This window comes from Glycine max, chromosome 19 (genome assembly GCF_000004515.6).
Source record: "Glycine max cultivar Williams 82 chromosome 19, Glycine_max_v4.0, whole genome shotgun sequence".
NCBI classification, from domain to species: domain Eukaryota; kingdom Viridiplantae; phylum Streptophyta; class Magnoliopsida; order Fabales; family Fabaceae; genus Glycine; species Glycine max.
This window is the reverse complement of record NC_038255.2, coordinates 37,676,086-37,696,715: the sequence shown is the minus strand read 5'-3', so window position 1 is coordinate 37,696,715 and position 20,630 is coordinate 37,676,086. Positions and strand designations below refer to the sequence as shown.

The 20,630-nt window shown below is 34.3% G+C and overlaps 2 protein-coding genes and 1 long non-coding RNA gene across 3 annotated transcripts in view; all 3 read left to right on the top strand.

Moving 5' to 3' along the window:
- Window positions 1-12,477, top strand: part of LOC100785430 (probable polyribonucleotide nucleotidyltransferase 1, chloroplastic) — a 64,705-nt gene extending 52,228 nt beyond the window's left edge. Inside the window, 12 exon segments of the mRNA XM_014771703.3 lie at window positions 96-279; window positions 461-508; window positions 6,624-6,696; window positions 7,622-7,695; window positions 7,958-8,065; window positions 8,163-8,257; window positions 9,528-9,591; window positions 10,048-10,101; window positions 10,192-10,233; window positions 10,782-10,907; window positions 10,909-11,207; window positions 12,080-12,477. Of these exon segments, the coding sequence (XP_014627189.2) occupies window positions 96-279; window positions 461-508; window positions 6,624-6,696; window positions 7,622-7,695; window positions 7,958-8,065; window positions 8,163-8,257; window positions 9,528-9,591; window positions 10,048-10,101; window positions 10,192-10,233; window positions 10,782-10,907; window positions 10,909-11,124 (1,084 nt within the window). The 3' untranslated portion in view covers window positions 11,125-11,207; window positions 12,080-12,477.
- A 583-nt stretch (window positions 12,478-13,060) lies between these two features.
- On the top strand, window positions 13,061-14,933 carry LOC121174102 (uncharacterized). The gene is made up of 2 exons (XR_005889877.1): window positions 13,061-14,555; window positions 14,671-14,933. It is a non-coding gene; the product is annotated as an uncharacterized lncRNA (long non-coding RNA).
- A 2,191-nt stretch (window positions 14,934-17,124) lies between these two features.
- Window positions 17,125-19,801, top strand: LOC100500005 (ribosomal L30 N-terminal domain-containing protein). The gene is made up of 6 exons (NM_001248565.2): window positions 17,125-17,184; window positions 17,298-17,464; window positions 17,763-17,851; window positions 17,947-18,084; window positions 19,047-19,149; window positions 19,238-19,801. The coding sequence occupies exons 2-6, from the start codon at window positions 17,300-17,302 to the stop codon at window positions 19,451-19,453; spliced, it is 711 nt and encodes a 236-aa protein (NP_001235494.2). The 5' UTR covers window positions 17,125-17,184; window positions 17,298-17,299; the 3' UTR covers window positions 19,454-19,801.
- The last annotated feature ends 829 nt before the right edge of the window (window positions 19,802-20,630 follow it).

Below are 20,630 nucleotides of genomic sequence, written 5' to 3'. Positions count from 1 at the left end.
TTCACTGTTTTATATTTTTGCACACTATACTGTTCTTTTTTCTTACATAGCTTTGAAGTTTCCACATTTTATTTATATATATATTTTTATTTTAGCATGGCTTCTGTTTGTGGAGGTTGCTTAGCATTGCAAGATGCTGGGGTTCCTATTAAGGGTTCTATTGCTGGAATTGCAATGGGTATGGTACTGGACACCAAGGAATTTGGTGGAGATGGAACTCCGCTTATTCTGTCTGACATAACTGGATCTGAAGATGCATCTGGAGATATGGATTTCAAGGTTATAATTTACATGATTGAACTTGTGATACTTATTTCCTCACATGATTATTTGGATGATAAGTAATTTGGGGAATTCAGTTTGGTTTGTTGTATATTTTCGTTTTTAGTTAATTTATATTTGATCAACATTGTTTGATATCATAATGCTAAAAAGATGTTTTGACGATGATAAAATGCAGGTTGCTGGAAATGAAGATGGCATAACTGCATTTCAAATGGACATTAAGGTGAAATATTATGAATGTTTAAATGCAATATTTTGATATGCTTATTTCTTCTTTTCTAATTTTTTTGGATTTTGAAAAATGGCTTATTTTCTTTAAAAGGAGTACATTTATTATGTAGAGCAAATTACATTGGTCTCCCCTGAGTTTAGGACTTATTACACTTAGTAACCCCTCCTTATTTTCATCCTGCACTTGCACCCCCCAATTTGTCATTTGTTACACTGTGGTCCCCTACTGCCCGAGCACCATAAAAACATTAACAGGAACTAAGCATGTGACTTGTTCATGCTTTTTAAATTAAGCATGTGACTTGTTCTTTCTTGCTCAGATTAACAAATTTTTTTGCAGAGAGAAGGAACCAAGAACTGTTGCACATGTTTTAAACATGATTTGAACTTTCAAAATGAAAATCATTGTCAAATATGCAGAATGAGGAAGTTTGAGTGTGAGGAGAAATAAAGGCATGAATTAAATATTAAATTTAAATGGAAAATTGCATCAAAAACTTCATTAACCATGCTTAAAATTCCAGATCTATTACTTTTACAATGCAAAAACTTGAAATTTCTCCTCCTGATGATGAAAAATTTAAAAATTAAGAAACAAGGAAATGAGGAATCAACACAGAAACAAACATGCACAACAAATCAACAATCTCACAGAATTCTACATCAAAACACAATTCAGTTCCCTAAACAAAAATTTCCAATCTGGGCATTGATTTGCATTGACAAATGGAGTGAGTTGTGGATAGTTTGAGGTTGTCGCTAATAGAGTTGAGAGAAGAGAAGAAATTGAGATTGAGAAATCTAATGTTATTCAACCCAAGTATAATCAGATTACAGTTCAGATCATATAGTTGATCTAACAACTAACTAACCTAACTGTCAACTAACCTAAGTTAGTTGATACAGCTGTCACTAGCTGTCACACACTAATATCCTCTCTGCTAATAACAAACTAACTACTAGCCACAGTAGTTAGACTATCAGTTTGCTGTGATAAAGCAAAAATACATTTTGAGCAATGTAATACTCTTATATGTTAAATTTCAGCTTAAAACCAATTGGCTCTAAGTGAAGGTGCCCAACAGATATATAAGCTACACCCCAAGAACTGAGGCAAGTGACATCCCCCCTCAACAGATGCTTGCCAATACTGGCGAGCCTACTAGAATAGGCAAGAACTAAGATGTGCTATAGGCTCTGATACCATGTTAGATTTCAGCTTAAAACCAATTGGCTCTAAGTGAAGTTGCCCAATAGATATATAAGTTGCACCCCAAGAACTGAGGCAGACGATGTGAGACTTTCTAACATTATAGACACACTTTTGGGAGTCACCGATGGGCATCATGGGGTGGTAATCGGATTATGACGGTGGCGGTGGAGTGGGTGTGGGCAGTAAAGAGCCAAGTGGCGACAATGGGGCAGAAGATGACGCCTATGGGAAAGAAAAGAAATGGGTAAGAAGGAGGCGAAAGAAAAGAGAAAGGTGAAGGTGATGACTGAGAGTGGCAGCGCTGGTGGTGTGGTATTAAAATATGTGATTGTATAACTGTGAAAATAGTTTTGTAGTATGTTTGTAAGGGCTGTTAGCTTTTGCTAACAGCACCCCTCTAGTGTTAGAAAATCAATTTCTGTCATTGCTAGTTCAGAGGTCTATATATATCTTTATTGTAACTAACTCTAACTAACTTTTCAGATTGCAATAATATTAGCTTCCTTTCTCTCTAATTTTCTCTCTTTCTCTCTCACACTTTCTCGAATATGGTATCTAGAGCCAATTTTTCGTAGTTATTGTACCTTCACAAGTTCTAGATCCGTGCATCCATGGCTTTCGCTCCTTCGAATTTCATCTCTCAATTGTTCCCAAACTCCATCACCGAGAAGCTCGATGATTCAAACTATCTCCACTGACGGCAGCATGTAGAATTGATTATCAAGTCACACAAATTGCAGTGTTTCGTCGTCAATCCCGTCGTTCCGCCTCACTATCTCACGGAGGATGATCACATTTCTGATCGTGTGAATCCTAAGTATGAAGCTTGGGAAGTTCAGGACCAAAGACTTCTTGTTTGCCTCCAATCCACTTTCTCGAAGCCAGTTCTGTCGCGCGTCCTTGACTCTAATCACTCCTATCAGGTTTGGGAGAAGATTCACGAGTATTTCAATCTCTATACGAAATCTCGTGCTTGACAACTGCGAACTGTGATGCGTGTGGTTTCACTTGACGGTAAATCCATCGATGAATATTTATGAAAAATCAAAGGTTATGTTGATGAATTTGCTGGTGTTGGAGTTCTTGTTCATCATGAGGAGTATGTTGATGTGCTTCTTGAAGGACTCCCGTCCGATTATGCGCCGGCAATCTCTGTAACTGAGAGCAAGAAGCATAATCCGTCTATCGTCGAGATTGAGGCCTTGTTCTACGGTCATGAAACTCGTCTTGCTCGCTACGATAAAGAAGCTTAGGTGTTAAGTTCTCCATCCTTGAACTACACTCAAGGCTATTCGCATCAAAATTCCTACAAATCCAGTGATCCTGGTGGTTCTCGAGGATTGTATGGCCTTGGTAGTGGTCGTGATGGTTTTCCTAATTAAGGTGTCGGACGCAGTGGCGGTGTCTCTGGTAGAGGTCGTGGTGGTGGCCGTTTTGTCAATTTTCAGTGTCAAATTTGTCTCAAGTACGGACACATTGCAAATGTTTGCCACTTTCTATGCTCTCCTAACATCCTATGGCATCTCTCACATACTTATCTGTGCCCACATTCATCATCAAAATGGTGTGGTTGAAAGAAAACACAGACATATAGTTAAGTTAGGCCTTACATTATTACATCACGCCTCTTTACTCTTATAGTTTTGGGATTATGCCTTTACTACTGCTATCTATCTAATTAATAGACTTCCCATTGCTTCTCTCAATTTTGCCATTCCCTTTGTTACTCTTTTCAACAAGGATCTTGATTTTCAATTCCTTAAAACCTTTGGCCGTGCTTGTTTTCCCTTGCTGAGACCTTATCATACTCACAAACTCAATTTTCGATCTGAGAGTGTCTACTTTTGGTATATTCCTCCTCTTACAAAGGTTATAAATGTCTGTCTTCATCTGGCAGAGTCAGGAAATCGAAATGTTTTCCTAGATGAGCCTTTTAATGGAAGCAAGCTGCTGGAAGACGCAATATTTCTAGTCTGGTCATGGCTTAGAGGGTTTGAGAAAGATTTTGCTGACTCATATAACTACTGGTCTAGTAATCTACCAGTAGCTTTTTGTATATAGGATAGAAATGATGGGTATTACATGGTAGTAATATATCAGGTCTGCAATCTGGATCATCACACTAGTGGATCCAGCAGCATACCCAGCACTAATATTGTATTTATAGTACCTCTGGTACTTTCATACATTTATAATATATTATATTTTGGCTGATAAAAAAAAATATTTCCAAAGATATTCTGTTTAATGAGTTGAGGTTCCCTTATTCTGGCCTGTTTCCCTCCTCTTCTACTTCCATCAAGAGTCTTGACTCCTATTTCAATCTTAATCCTAACCTGTCTCCACCTTCTGTAGTTCCTATGCCTCAATCTTCTCAGCTATCTCCTTATCATTCTCCTTCTGCCCCTCTTTCCCCCTGGTTTTTCCCCTGTTCCTATCCATTCACCTACAGCCTCTCTTCCTGTGTGTCATCCATCCACTTCTTTTGAGTCTATATCTATTCATCCGCATACTTCAGAGTCCACAACCCTTGGTGCACCCTCTTCTGAGTCTGTTTCTGCACCTAATTCTACACTAGTTAATACTCATCCTATGCAAACAAGGTCCAAGTCTGGAATTCACAATCATAGACTACATCCTTCTTTATTTCTTACCCATTCTGAACCCAAAATTGTGAAGCAGGTCCTGGAAAATGCAGATTGGCTTGCTGCCATGCAAAAGAATATGATGCTTTGCTGAAAAATAACACTTGGGACTTAGTTCCCTTACCTTCTAACAGTCAGGATTGAGTTTTCAGAGTAAAGGAAAATGTTGATGGTTCCATCAACAAGTTCAAAGCAAGGTTGGTAGCCAAGGGATTTCATCAAATTCATGGCTTTGACTTTCATGAGACCTTTTCTCCTGTGATCAAGCCTGTCACCATTCGTATTGTTCTCACTCTTGCACTGTCCCATGGGTGGGAATTATTTTAGCTTGATGTGAATAATGCTTTTCTAAATGGGCTTCTTGAAGAATTTGTGTTTATAACACAACCTCCTGGATTTGAAGTTGCAGATAAGTCCCTAGTTTGCAAGCTCAATAAAACTCTCTATGGCTTAAAATAGGCTCCAAGGCAATGGCTTGATAGGCTCAAATCTACTCTTCTTCAGTTTGGATTTGTGGGGAGCAAATGTGACTCTTCCCTTTTTATCTATAGGCAACAGGTGCATATTGTCTATCTTTTAGTCTATGTGGATAATATCATCATCACGGGCAATTCTACTTCTCTTATTTAGCAGCTCACAACCAAACTACACACTGCTTTCTCTCTCAAGCAACTTGGTCATTTGGATTATTTTTTGGGCTTAGAGATCAAGTATCTACCTAATAACTCTATACTAATGACTCAGAGTACATATATTTGTGATTTACTCCACAAAACTCACATGGCTGAATCTCATTCCATTTCTTCCCCATGGTCTCTAATTGCAAACTATCTTGACATGGTGCTGATATTTTTCATGATCCAACTCTATACAGATCAATGGTTGGTGCTTATAATATGCTACTCTTACTAGATCTAAAATCAGCTTTGCTATCAATAAAGTTTTTCAATTTATGGCTGCACCTCTATACTCTCATTGGGTAGTAGTGAAAAGAATCTTAATGTATCTCAAGGGTACTTTGTTTCATGGACTACTTCTTCAGCCTGCTCTTATTACAAAACCCTTGGTTCTTCGCGCGTTCTGTGATGCTGATTGGGCATCTAATGTGGATGACAGGTGTCCACCTTAGGGGCTGCCATCTTTCTTGGCCCAAACTTAATATCTTGGTGGTTTTGCAAACAAAAGGTCAGATTGGTGGCGGTTTGGTTGGGTTTGGGTTGAGGGTGGCAGCTCAGATTGGGTAGCGTGCCGCTGGTGTGGTGGTGGTTTAGGGTGACAGTGTTGGTGTTTGGTTGGTGATTATGGACTGGTTGCCAAGGGTTTGGAAGAGAGAAATTTGCGATGCAATGAGAAAGGGGGTAGGTCACGAGGGTTTGGAAATTGCAAGAGAGAAGTGTTTTTTTCCCCTATCTGCAGCCATCTTCTTTATCAGCACCCCTTTTAAGAAGGGTTATTTGGACTTTTCACTAACACCGTTACTGGACAGAGATGGTCAGGGGGTACAAAAGAAATGTATTTTGAATGAGGGGATGAGAGTGTAATAAGTTCTAAACTCGGGAGGGGGGGGATGTAATATCCTCTATTATGTATTAACTAGCTTCTACTTGTTATTTTTATTCATTTCTTCGTCTAAGTTATTTTATTTGATATCTATATTTTATATCTATTTATCTTAGAATGTGGGTTTTTGGGCTTAACTCAACACCAAAAGCTAGCTTGCTTGGTGCATGGATGTCATGGTGGGTGGTCCATTTAATGGATCTAGGATAAACTCTAATATCATGTTAGAATGTGGGTTTTTGTTAGGTCTAACTTAACCCCAAAGGCTAGCTCATAGGATGAGGGTTGCCTTTCATATATTCTATTGTGGCCTTATCTCTAGCCGATATGGGCCTTAAGTTTTTCTCAATTATGTGTGTGTGTGTGTGTATATGTATGTGTGTGTGTGTGTGTATATATATCTATATAAGAAAAAGGGTTATACACTGACAGTATAAAAAGTTTTAATCAATTATCCAATACCGTATATGATAAATTTGTTGAATTTTAAAATAATTCAAACAGTGATTTGTGATTGGAAGACAATATAAAACTATATTAAATTGTCAATGCATAGGCATTAAAATCTCTCTCTCTCTCTCTCTCTCTCTCTCTCTCTCTATATATATATATATATATATATATATATATATATATATATATTATATTTTATAGGGTTTGCTAATGGCTATTAATATATCGTGTTGCAGGTGGGTGGAATTACTTTGCCCATCATGAGAAAGGCACTTCTACAAGCAAGAGATGGCAGGAAGCATATACTTGGTAAAGTTAAAACACTAACTTCATGGTGGTATGACTTATAAAGTATGTTGCAGTTAATGAATTTGTACATTTCATAACTTGAGTCTTTCCTTGAAATATACAGTCAAGACTGGATAGTGTTAAACAATTTTTTGTACTAGATCTGACAGTATTGTGTCAGAAGTAGATCTTGTGTTAGTTTCTTGAAAGTAGTGGTAAAATAAAAAAGAATACCTTGTTTCCATCATTACAGAGAAACACATTACACAGCATTAGGAGAAAAACTTTTTTGTTGAATGTTAATCCTGCAACATTTCATTTATATTAATCCTATGTAATTATTCAACTCAGACATCCAAATGCATTTAGCATGTAGAAACTGATACATGTATGGAGGATGAGTCCGATCTGGAACTAGGAATTGCTCATTTATAGGAATATACACTAGAGGATTAATGGAGTTTAATGTCCAAATCTTTGCTTCTTTTTGTTTGACAAGTCCATTTCTTGGACTTTCCTTTTTTTTTTTTTTGTAACGTTAAGTCTTAGAAACTTTCAATATTTTTCCATTTATTGTCTTTTTTTGTTTTATCAGCAAATGTTAATTTTGTTAGTTTGTTAGTTTTTTGTCAGCGGGAGGGATTGAGAACCCGCGATCTTTCCCTTTTTCCCTTCTTTCTTAACCACCTAACCAATCTTATATTTACAGTTGTAAAATAGATACCATTCTTCATCTTCCTGTTCACAACATTTCTAATTTTCAGTCTGCATATACTTCACTCTTGGTGAAATAAACATAATCTGCATGTGCTTTGGAGATCAATAGTTAGTTCTGTAAAATTCGAAAATCATTTTTTATTTTTGTAGTTTTAAATTAATTTTCTTTTATTGTTGTTGACATCTTAATATCTTTGTCTTTCGTTCTCCCTTCTATTACCTAATCAAGGAGCAATGATGAATTCCTCACCTCCTCCAGCAAAAAGACTTTCGAAGTATGCTCCTCTGATTCATGTTATGAAGGTCTGTTTGCTGCTTTCCTTTTGAGAAATGCTAGAAACACACTATCTTATTTTATTGAAAATGACAATTTTGTGGGTCCCACATCATATTTAATGATTTTCTCTTTTGATTTTGTAGTTTTCAATATATTTTAATCAATTAGAGAGTGTGTTTGAAGGAGTGTGTCAGAGAATGTGTTTCTAGTACTCCTCTTTTCTTTTTCCCCTTCATTGGTTATCACTCAATCATCCATCAGTTATCATTGTACACGTATTTTTTATAGGTACGACCAGATAGAATAAATCTTATAATTGGTTCTGGTGGGAAAAAAGTGAAGAGCATTATTGAGGAATCTGGAGTAGACACTATTGATACAGAAGATGATGGCACTGTACGAGAACAATCAGCTTATCTACATGCTTTTATATGAATATTACAGTTACTCTTCTATTGATATATAATGAATAACTCTTCTGCGGCTTATGCAGGTGAAAATATTTGCAAAAGACTTGCCTAGTTTAGAGAAGTCTAAAGCTATTATTAATAGTTTGACGATGGTTCCAACTATTGGTGATATATATAGGTATTTATCACGTCTTTTTCTGATTATATAGGTTTGTTGCTTGCATTGATTCAATGAAAAGGATACAAGTTAAAAAATTCTCAGATAAAAAATGTGAAAAATTAAGTGATCCAAAAGAGTGAAATATCTGCAAGAGACTCATGGGATTCAACCGCTGCACATAACATACAAAATGCTATTGCTTGGAAAGTAATCCTCAGCTTTTTTACTGGTCGGTGGGGTGTAGGTTGTTAACCCTTTTTACTTCAATTTCCTTCTCTTTCAAATGAAAGAGCTGTATGCTTTGGCTCAGAATTGTTCATTTGGCTTTTCTGGTGTTTACCCAATTGCCTTTGAGAATGATATATTTCTATTATTTATAAAATAGTAGAGTTGAAATAGAGATTTAAGACATAAATTATAGACAAAGATTTGATAGAAAAAGTCTCCCTGCACTGCCATATATATAGAATTATTGTACAAGCGTTTTTCCATTATTAGGGAAAGAATATTACAAGATCTACACAATAGTCAGCCTAATTACAATTAAATCAATCAAATATCAAATCTCAGTCTATATCGCACAAAATCTCAATACAATCTTATCGTAATCTCAATAGTAGAAAGGAGGGTGCTAATCTCTCTAAATTTAATGACATGAATATATATTTTCTTCTTGTTTTTCTTCTTTTTCTGCCTTAACAAATTTCCTCTTTATAAAAGAAGTTTAAATTATATTTTAAGTCCCTCAAAATATTATGATTCTCCCATTTGGTCCCCTATTACTCCTCATTTTTTCCTTTTTTTTTGTTCCCATATAGTCCCTTTGTTAGGCTTCTATTTGTTTTGTCTGTTAAGTGCCTACGTGACTTAAAAAAATAAGGGACCAAACGGAAAAAGAGTGATGTTTAGAGAGACTAGAAAATAAGCAAAAATAATACTTAATGGACAAAACTAATGAAAGACTAACAAAGGGACTATATGGGAAATGAAAAAAAAAATTATGAGGACTAAATTACAACTTTTTTTTTTGAAAAATGATGGACAAAATAAAAAGTCTATTAACATAATTTAGCCAAAAAAATATTCCTCTTGTTTTTCTTTAATGATTTTCTAATGTGTTTGCAAAAGAGAACTATTGATAAATGAGGGGTTATATATTTTTTTTTATCAGCAAAGATAAATTATATATATATAAAATCTAGAAGTACCAGAGGTACTGATTACAGAGTTAGTCACCATAAAAAAATGAGGGGTTATATATATAATTGTGCTGCCTTCTATACTTCAGGAGCTGTGAAATCAAATCAATAGCCTCATATGGAGTTTTTGTAGAGATAGCACCTGGACGAGAGGTATGTACTTCCACCTAGTTGCCAAAGGCATAGATAATTAGAAATAGATACCATCAGATTACTTCTTAAACATAGTTGAATTTTGGGATTTCTAATGAAGTTGTATCTTACCATGTTCTGTTACTTAAATCATATAAATGATTTAGAGCTAATACATCATGTTTATAATTATCAGATGATTATAAATGTGTTTTCCTTTTAAGGTTTGCATTTCACATGAGAATGTTTTGAAAAAAAAATTGGGTTTACTATCTTTTTAGTCCCTGAACATTTTTTTTGTCATTACTTTTAGTCATTTCTATGGAGTAAAAGCAAGAACAGAAAAAAGTTACATCACAATCAGTCAATAATTGACCGATTCTTCAATCAGTCATTATTTGACTGATTCTCCAATTAATAATTAATTGACTGAATCTTTTGCTCGATTTGATATCCAACATTTTTCATTTTATGTAGGGACTGTGTCATATCAGTGAACTGAGTTCAGGTTGGCTACCCAAGGCAGAAGATGTAAGCATTTTCTTTTGATTCTATATTCCGAAGAAAATTAACAGCGTATGCAAATAATGCTGGGATAATATTTGACTTGCATTCCTCCAGGTTTTCAAAGTGGGAGATCGCATTGATGTAAAGCTTATAGAGGTATGTTATTTTAATCATTGTTATCTTTGAATCATGTTCAACTTTACCATTGGCTCTATATGAATGTTATTTACCTTATATGAATAATCTGAACTTGTCTTTTTTAAAAATAGTTGACCCCAGTGCCAGAACTTGGGTTCTAATCGAAAAATATTTATCCAGCAATACATGTTTAGCTTTCATCTTACCCATTAGAAATGAACTGGCCTAATTCATCCCAGAAACTCAGGGAGAGCATTGTCTGAGCCTAATTCAGCTATTACACGTGAGAGACATTCTCTCTAACTGAAATTTCTTATATTTTTATTTTTTTTTAGATTCTTCTTTATAATTTGAACTTTTTTTCTCTGAAATTGGTAAAATTGCATTCTCGGTCAAGTCAGCCACCTTATTTTCGTTAGTTCCTGACTCATGTTATGAAGTATGAACTATGTAAACTTTTATTATATCCGAAGAATATGATTCTTGTTTTTGTTGTTTCAAAATATTCAATTTTACCATATTGTGTGGTGGGCATTCAATCTTATGATTTTAAGCATGCACTGCAGATAAATGAAAAGGGACAGCTGCGCCTTAGTCACCGAGCACTGCTTCCTGATACAGAAGCTTCACCGAAGGATGGTTTAGTGGAAGAAAAGACTGAACAGTCTAAGGATAAGTCTAGCACTCCCAATGTCACAGCCTCTTCTAAAAGGAGTTCAGAGGATGATTCTGTGCTTCCTTCTAAAAAGTTTGTCAGGAGATTGGTCAGCTCTTCCCTGGATAAGCCTTTCACTAACAAAGACAAGACAAAGAAGAGTAGCAACAAAGCAGTTGGTAGTGTGTCTGGCAAAGATGAAAGCAGTTTGGTTAGTGGAGAGGCGTAAAACTGATAATATATTTTGCAAATAAAGCAGACAAATGATGCTTGCTAGAAAAAATTTGGTTTACCAGAAGGATGAGGTTGCAAGCTCTTACAAACTAACAGATGGATGGTATGAGCAACCTATATCTATTCTCTGCTGATTTATTGTATTGATGTTCCTATCTACAAATACCCAAATTCTCAACTTTTCCAAAAGGAACTTCTATTTTGGTAACATTATAAATGGTAAATAAGAGAAAATTGTCAAAACTCAAACTGCAGCCCTATTCAACGAGTGACTCTTAGAATGTGGGTTTATACATAACTCAATCTCAAAAGCTTATGTATTCTTAGAAAATTGTCATAGGATGAGGGTTGTCTCCCTACTTATATATTTTATTTTGGCGTTATCTCTAGCCGATGTGGGATTTTGATTTTTCCTAATACATCTACCCCCAATAATTTTACACTTGGTGCGTGGATAATATGGTGATTGACCCTTTTAATGCATTTAGGATAGACTCTGATACCATCTTAGATTGTGGATTTGGGTCTAACTCAACTTCAAAAGCTAGTTCATAGGGTGAGGATTGTCCCCCACTTATAGACTCTATTTTGGCCTTATCTTATTCAGTAGCCATAGAATATAGGCTATTTAGAGGGTAAGTCTTGTTGGCTGGCGCAACGATAAGGTTGCAGCCTTATGACTGGGCGGTCATGAGTTCAAATCCTAGAAACAGTCTCTATGCTTATGGGGATAAGGCTGTGTATATCTATTCTTTCCATGCCTCACTCCTTTCTTAGAACTGATGTTATTTACAATGATGATTTCTAAACCTGGATGGCTGTTGAACTTTATGTTTATCTAAGAAGTAAGAACTAATGACTAACTAGTATGATTATAAGTTTTGTTTTCTATAAGCATGATTCAGGTTTTCGTGGCATGTTTTCTATTACTGAGTTATTTTACTTTCCCATTGATGATACTGATCTTATTTGCAGTGAAATTTTTTGGAACGTGCTGGTGCCTAAACTGGAATATAGGAACCCATGTGACTCTAGCTTCTTCCTAAGGCAGATAACCTCGCTTAAGCTGGAAAGGTGAAAAAAGAGACACTTTGTATAGTCCGTACATCTCACCGTAATGCTTCGGATGTTTGTGATGATGATACATCATGGTAATTTTGTGTGCTTCTTCTCCCGATGATACCTCTATATCTTCAATCTGTTATATATTTCATAGTTTTTTCGTCAATTATTTTCTGAGATGCTTCCCTTTTGTGGAGCTCCTATTTTGGAGGTATCAAATGTAAATCTTAGTACAACAGTACATGGGAGGGGTGAATCTTGTATAACATTGTAATTTGTTGTTTTTTTTAATTTTATTTTAACTATTAAAATTATGATATTTTCGATACTCCAAATTGCAAGTTTTTCTGTATAACCTCATTGGTCATTTTGAACTTGAATGATCACTTCACATTATTCTGATAGAAATGTAGTTCTTTCTTTTCATCATTAATAGGCTTTCAGATTATATTCCATACTTGTTTATTTCAGAGGACATTATATTCCATACTTAAGGCATGCTTAGTCTACCTTAATTTTAGAAAGAAAAAAAAATGTTTTTTTCTTCTTCTGTACTTTCAATTCTTCAAAGATGTATTCTAAATGCAATAAATTTGAATAAGTATTAGACTTACCAAAATTTTGATTATAAATTATTTTTAATACAGACTATTAAACTATATAGGGATGTCCCATCTTTTTTTAATAAAAAAATACTTCACATAAAATATTTACTTTGTGGATGAAATTAGTAATTTACTAGTAGTGTAGAATGTTAGTAAATATTTATTTTATAATTTAAAATTTATAAAAATATGTTACTCATCAATTCTATTTTTATAAAATAATCTATTTGTTTTAAAATATGTTATGTAAAATTAGATTTCTTATATTTTTTAAGATTTAAAGGGTCAATGCAATTTGTTACGTTTGTTTTGATATCTATAAGTTGGTACGTTTGTTTAGACATGAAAGTTGGTTTCTACCTGTTAGATTCTTGTCACAAGTAGACAAATTTCTTTCTCTCTAAATTTTTTTCTCTTCTTTTACTTATAAAAACTTATTTTTGAGAGTAAAAGCATTGGTATTCAGAAGGTTCAGATATTCTTTTGCTGTATACGATTGTCATATTTTGGGAGAAGAGCGAAATCAGATTTTTTTACCAATGCAAGGACATTTTCTCCTTAAGGATAGCATTTGTGCGCTTCAACCCATGTTAACAAAATTTCTCTCTTGAATTATTTTCCTTTATGCTTATTGTATAATATAGTGTATTGTTGATTCATGTTCTGTTATTTTGCTAACAAAGTTATTTTGCTACTGTTGTTTAGTTTAAGAATTTGTATTTTCTTCTCATTTATTTCTTTTATTTTATTTTAATTTTATAACAGTCGTAGAGAGAAAAATTTCACTTTCTTCTTGCATAGTCTTTTTGTGTAGTAGCATTTTATTTTATCAAAATGTCTGTTATGGATATGATTAAGTCCTTTCCAATAAGCTTGAAAAATTTACGAGTGAAAACCTTTTTTGTTGGCAACAACAAATAAAATTCTGGCTTACTGAATTGGATTTATACTTTGTGATTTCTAAAAGAGAAATAAAAACTTTAACTTCCTCTACTGATATAGTGCAAACTGATGCTACCAAATCTTCTACCACTAAGCATGATGTTTTTGATAAAGATATTTTATGTCATGGACGCATTTTAAGTGCTTTGGTTGATAACATATATAAAATTTTTTGTCATACTAAAACTTCTGTTGAGTTATGGGAAGCACTTGAATTGAAATATGGATTTGTTGAAAAAGGTTTAAGTCAATAGTCTTGTGAAAAAATGATTGAGTTTCAAATGATTGATGGAAAATCTATTTCAGATCAAATCCATGAATTTGAAAACATTGTTTATGACATGAAATTGAAAGGAATTGTTTTGTCTGACATTATGCTTGTGACTTTAATGATTTCAAAATTGCCTCCTTCGTGGACTGATTTTGCTCGAAGCTTGAATCATAAACATGAAGGTTTCACCTTTGATGATTTGCTTGTATGTCTTAGAATTGAGGATAAACATCATTCATCTCAAAAATACTTTGGAAAAATCTGATTCTCACTCTAAGGCCTATCTTGTTGAGAGCTCTAGTAAACCTTTCTCTAAGTCCTTCAAAAGGTATGGGTTTAACAAAAATAAATTTGGTAGAAAGCCTTCTTTTTCTAAAAATAAGAACAATGCTTTTAATAACAATAAACCTAAAGATAAAAATTTGGGGAATGAAATTTTTTGTTTTGTTTGTGGGTGAGCTAATCATTTGGTCAATAATTGTTTTCAACGCCATCGCCAACCTACGTCTTTCCCTAAACCTCAGGCTAATGTTGTCTCCACCAGTGCTGCCTTTGATTCCCCATTTGACAGGTACCATGTCACTAGCCTTGAGTTAAATTGTGTTTTTAACTCAAATGATTGGTTTATAGACTTCGGGGCTAATGTTCATGTGTGTGCTAATAAAAAATTATTTTCTTTATATCAGGAATCAATCACACGTATTGTGATCATGGGGGAGTATGGCACATGTGTTAGGAGACAGTCAAGTGATGCTAGAGCTATCTTCAAAGAATTTTCTTGTTTTAGATGGAATCTATTATATTTCTGATATTAGGAAAAAATTAATAAGGACTTCTTTGTTAGTCCAACAAGGGTACAAGGTTGTTTTTGAGTCCAATAGAGTTGTTATTACAAGACATGGTGTTTTTATTGGCAAATGCTACATTTGTGATGGTTTGTTTGAGTTAAGTCTTGTGTCTCTTTCTATTAATAAAATATCCAGCATTTCTTCTTTTGTTCAAATGTTGAATGTTCTAATATGTGGCATGCTAGGTTTGGACATGTGAATTTGAATTCTATCAAAAGAATGATGTCTCTTAATCTTATTCATAAGGCTTCCATTGATTTAAAACAAAAATGTGAAACATGTATTCAAGCAAAGCATCCTAGAAAGAGTTTTACTACGTGTATTGAAAGTAATGATGTGTTAACACGTGGTGGTAAGAGATATTTTACTACTTTCATTGATGATTTCTCCAAATATTGTTATGTGTATTTAGTTAGTCACAAAAATGAGTTGTTTGATAAGTTCAAAATATATAAAACACAAGCAGAAAAACAATTTTGAATTCTTTCTCTCTAAATTTTTCTCTTCCTTTTCTTATAAAAACTTATTTTTGAGAGCAACAGCATTGGTGTTCAAAAGGTTCGGGGATCCTTTCGTTGCACATAATCAAAACCAACGGGTTGGCGTATCTTGGGAGAGAAGCACAATCTACTAGTGCAGTGGAAGCGTTTTCTCTCTATGGATAGTGTTTGTGCGCTTCAACACAGGCTAACAAAATTTCTCCCTTGAACTATTTTCCTTTATGCTTATTGTATGATATAGTGCATTATTGATTCATGTTTTGAAATTATTTTGCTACTGTTGTTTAGTTTAAGACTTTGCATTTTCTTCTTAAAAATAGTATGTTTTGTATGATATAGTGCATTACTGTTGTTTATTTTGCTAACAAAACTGGGTTCTGAAAAATAATTTTTGAAATACTATTTTGTATTTCAGAAAGTACTTTTTGTAATGTTAAAAGAATATCCAAAAGAATTCAAGTAGAATACTAGAACCATTAAAAACCCTATATAAAGGAAAAATTGTATAGTAGTGAAGCAATTGAAGGGGAGAAAACATATAATTGATATCAGTTCTTCAATTAGAATGACTTTAAGAGGTGCTTCACTCCAACAACTTGGACAAATTTATGATTTATTCATACATTGGTACATATATAAAATGATAGGCATTAATTATGTTATGCAAGTGGACAAAAGTAAAACAAAGAATAAAAGTAGTTGGGAGTGTAAACATACTATATTGGAATTTGGAGAATGAAAAAATGCTATGGCTAAAGCAACAGACTTAACAATAGAGGAATAAATGAAGACTAAAGCAAGGGATCCAAGGGGAAGAAGGGAGTGAAATGAAAAAGAGAGGAGATGATTTGTTTCAATGAAAAAGGGAGTATACCAGGGAGATAAAAATGTCTAAAAAGCAAAGGTTATTTAAGTAAGTTGATTTTAAAAAAGGAAAGGAAATGCACTTTACAAAGAAGTGTAGAGAATGTGACCATGAAGATTTAAGGTTCTTGCTATGCGTACCATGCAAATTGCTGGTACACCTAGCATAATTTGCACAATTCCTATTTTGCCTTTTTGTAAAATTGATACAGATTGGGCAATTCATAAGTCTCATACGAATTGGCCAATCAGTATGAGGTTTACGGATCCGTAAGTTTCATACCAATTGACCAATCTGTATGAGACTTACAGATTGGGCAATCGAACTTGTGAATTTCATGTTATTAGCACAATGTTCTAACCAACTAAGTTAGTAGGACAATTATGTTATAAAATAGTTAATATCGCTATATGTAACACTAAAATTTCTAATATATATTTAATGCGCATGTAAATTTAATTAATAGATTTTGTAATAATTAATTTTGATATAATAATTAATATGTTTACATATATAAATTTTTATATGTATATTAAATATACATTAGAAATTTTAGTGTTACATATATCGACATTAATTATTTTATAACATAATTGGTCTATTAATCTAGTTGGTTATAGCATCAAACCTGAAAATCATAGGTTCAATTATAAAACATATTTTTGTTTTTTTTTTAAAAATAGTTTGGGCCACTTATGGATTGTCCAATCCGTATCAGTTTTACAAAAGGGTAAAACGGGAATTACGTTGGTTTTCTGGGTATACCAGCAATTGTGCTGGGTTCGTGTAGCAAGAGCCTAGATTTAAAAATACTTAGGCCCAGTGGATCTATGATGAGCCCAACGAAAAACAACCAATATTTTTAAAAAAATACGTGAGAATAAAAAAACGTAGCAGTATATAACCTCAAAAAGAAAATCAATGCATACTTTAGGGCTGCAGGTTCGTGCTTTCCCGCCGCCGCTATACTGCCACCGTCTCCGCCAGGTTTTTCTCTCACTCCGAAACTGTTCTTTCCAACTCTCTCTCTCTCTCTCTCTCTCTCTAAAGGTTTCGTAACCCTAAACTTGACACGTACCTCACTCACCGTGTGTGTGCAGCGATGGCAGAAGATGATTCAAAGCCTCTGAACTACATCTCCGAAGTCATACTCAAGAAGAGGAAAAGCACCGAAGCATGGGCGTTAAGGAAAAAAGAACAGTTCCAGCAAAAGAAATTCCAATCCATCAGAAAGCCCGAGGATTTCATCCACGAGTATCGCAACAAGGTAACTAACTCACTCACTTCTCATCACATCGTAACTCGTTTGCGATTAATCGCTAAACCTAAAAAGCGTTTGATGTACCAACGGGATTGGGTCTAGCGGAAAGGGTTAGTCTCCCACAACAGGAAAGGTTCGAATCCCGCTGGAAGAGGTGCCCACATCTAGTGTCCGACCGTGCCTCGAACAGAATTGCCTCCTTTGGAGGAAACCTGTGAGAAACAATAAAAAAAAGCGTTTGATGTTTATATAATGTTTGCGATAAAATGCAAAATCCTAACGCGTTTCATTTGTGTATATAAAGGAAGTGGACCTTATAAGAATGAAGCGGAGGGTGAAGAGGAAAGTGCCTGAAGCTAACTCCAACACTATGATAATCATTCGGATACAGGGGTGAGTGAAGTAAGTTTTTTCTTTTTGTGTTTCTCTTGGTGATCTGATTTTTTGGGATTGTGAATTTGATAAGTGATGATGCGGCTCTTTATTAGGAAAAAAGACATGCATCCTAGGACTAGGAAGGTGTTGTACAGCTTGGGGTTGAGGAGAAGGTTCAGTGCTGTGTTTGTGAAGCCAAGTGAGGGAATAATGGCCAAGCTGCAGAGGGTGGAACCATATGTCACCTATGGGTATGTTATTAATTTATGTTCTTCATTTTTTGCTTTATGTGTTTGGTGTTAGTGAGCGACTAAGTGGGTTTGTAGAACTTTCCAGGTTGGAATGAAGGTGGGTAGGGAGTTTGAGGTATATGTATATTGATTGGGAATGGGAATGTAGGCATAATAAGTTTTAGGGTCCGTCCATTTGGAAGAGCTGAGTTATAACTTAACTGCATTTTTCTTATATAAACACTTGTGCAAGTGTTTGAGAGAGCTTTTAAAAATAGCTTATGATTTGTCCATAGGCACTTTCCGGCTTATTTCAATGGGTTTTCCAGGATAACTTATGAAAGCAACTTACATGAAGATTGTTTAACCCAATTTCCTCTTTTATTATAGAAACAACTTTACATAAGTGCTTATATGATAAGCACTTAGGCTCTGTTAGGATAGAATTTTTAATCAGCACTTACATGAGAAAAAAAAGGTAAAATGCATTGTCTATAAGATAAAATTAGCTTATGCACCTTGGCTTCTGCAAAAGTTAAATGAAAAAGACTTCTATGTTAAGTGCATAAGTTGATTTTAGCTTATGTGAGAAGCTAATTCGATTTACCTTATTTTCTCTTCGATACATATTTAGGGAGAAATTTATTCAAATAGAGCCTTATTCAATAAGCCTTTAATGAAGTTGTTTACCCAAATGGACCCTTGTTAATTGAAGTTAAAGGAACCTATACTAGATGCCTTCAAGTTATTTAGGAAAGGAAAATGCTAAGCACGTTGATTATGTATACCAATCCAACGAATAACACTGTTGCTTTGCTGCCTGCACACATCAACTGTATTTCACCCAGTGTGGACAATGCTTTCAATGCATTGGGTGGAATAGCACTGCCTTTATATATTGCGTTCCTTACAAAAGAAAAAGAGATCATATGTCACTAGCTAAGTATTGTTCTTAATTTTGTGAATATATGTTTCTTTCGTAGATATCCTAATCTTAAAAGCATAAAGGAGCTAATTTACAAAAAAGGACATGCAAGGATGGAACAGCGAAAAGTTCCCTTGACGGATAATAACATTATTGAGCAGGTAATAATATGGTGTTGTTGAATTTCTTGTTTTCCTTTGACTTTTCCCCTTAATTGCATTTGTGATGGTTCCACTTTTTGCTATGTAGGAATTAGGAAAGTTCGGTATTGTATGCATAGAAGACATGGTTCATCAGATTTATAATGCTGGTCCACACTTTAAGGAAGTTGCCAGATTTATGTGGCCCTTTGAGCTGAACAAGCCAGCTGAAGGATTGAAAGGATCAAAAACCATATTCAAGGAAGGTGGAGACACAGGGAACCGTGAGGATCTCATCAATGAACTAATCAATAAAATGAATTAGTGGCCTTTTGTAGTATCAAAATTTTGATGTTTACTATGTCCATTGGATGATCCTAGGTGCAATATCTCATTTTTGAAGTAATCAATTTATTACCTAGAGAAACATTGCCACAGGTTCTTGTTATAGTTGAGTTTTAAGTGTGTATTTATCTTTACAGTCTTCATTTACTTATTGAATTCCATTAGGCATTGGAATGGGGTGGGGTGGAGAAGAAAGGGACGGGCATGGTGTGCTGTGGGGCTTGAATCTGAATTCTCAATATATTTTTAATGTCATGAACGATGATTCAAGTCCGAATGTGATTTTCATTAAGGTGGACAGAAATGGAATATCTGAATATATGAAGAACATTATTGTTGAAGGATCTTAGCCTTGTTTGTTTGTGAGGTTCAATTACGGATTTGAAACTTTAATTTATCTCAGAATCTTAAATATGTTGTATATTTATTGACTTAATCTGTGCTCATCACTCACATTCGCAAGCTCTGTTAAATAATGACAAACTCAGTTACAATCGAAAATTTGTTCTATTTTAGCTGTTTGATTCACGACTTTTTCTGCCTAAGAGTCAATCATACTAGGTGTAATCATATCCGAAAGTGATGAATACAATTTGTTTGTGATGCTTAAATAGATAGTGTATGGTAACCAAATCCGGTCAGTCTACCATGTGCATACGGCTTAACTACGAGGAATGTGACATGTTGCTTGTTGATTTTGGACTATAACAGAAAAGGCTGATTTGAGTAGGTGAAGTTGACCATATGGATCAAATGATGTCATTAAATAAAGTTATAAGTTTAAGTTTTAGAAATGTTATTAAGTTTAAGATCATCCTTGATTTCCTCCAACGTTCTCTTCGGTCTCCCTTAGTTAATTTTTTTCATATTTTTTTCAATGGATATTATACCAATCTTTGTAAAATTTCATTTCATATTCTATCTTTTCTTGTATGATTACATCCATCTTAACATTTTCATTACTCATATTTTTCTCCCATGTCCCTTAAAAGCCCAACATTCACTGTAATATAGTATAATTGGACATATAGTGGTACATAAAACTTGCTTTTGAGTTTTGGTAGGCACTTTGTGATCACAAAAATTTAATACTTTTCTCCATTTAAGTCATCCGGCTTGTATCCTATGTGTGACATTCTCATTAATTTTACCATCAT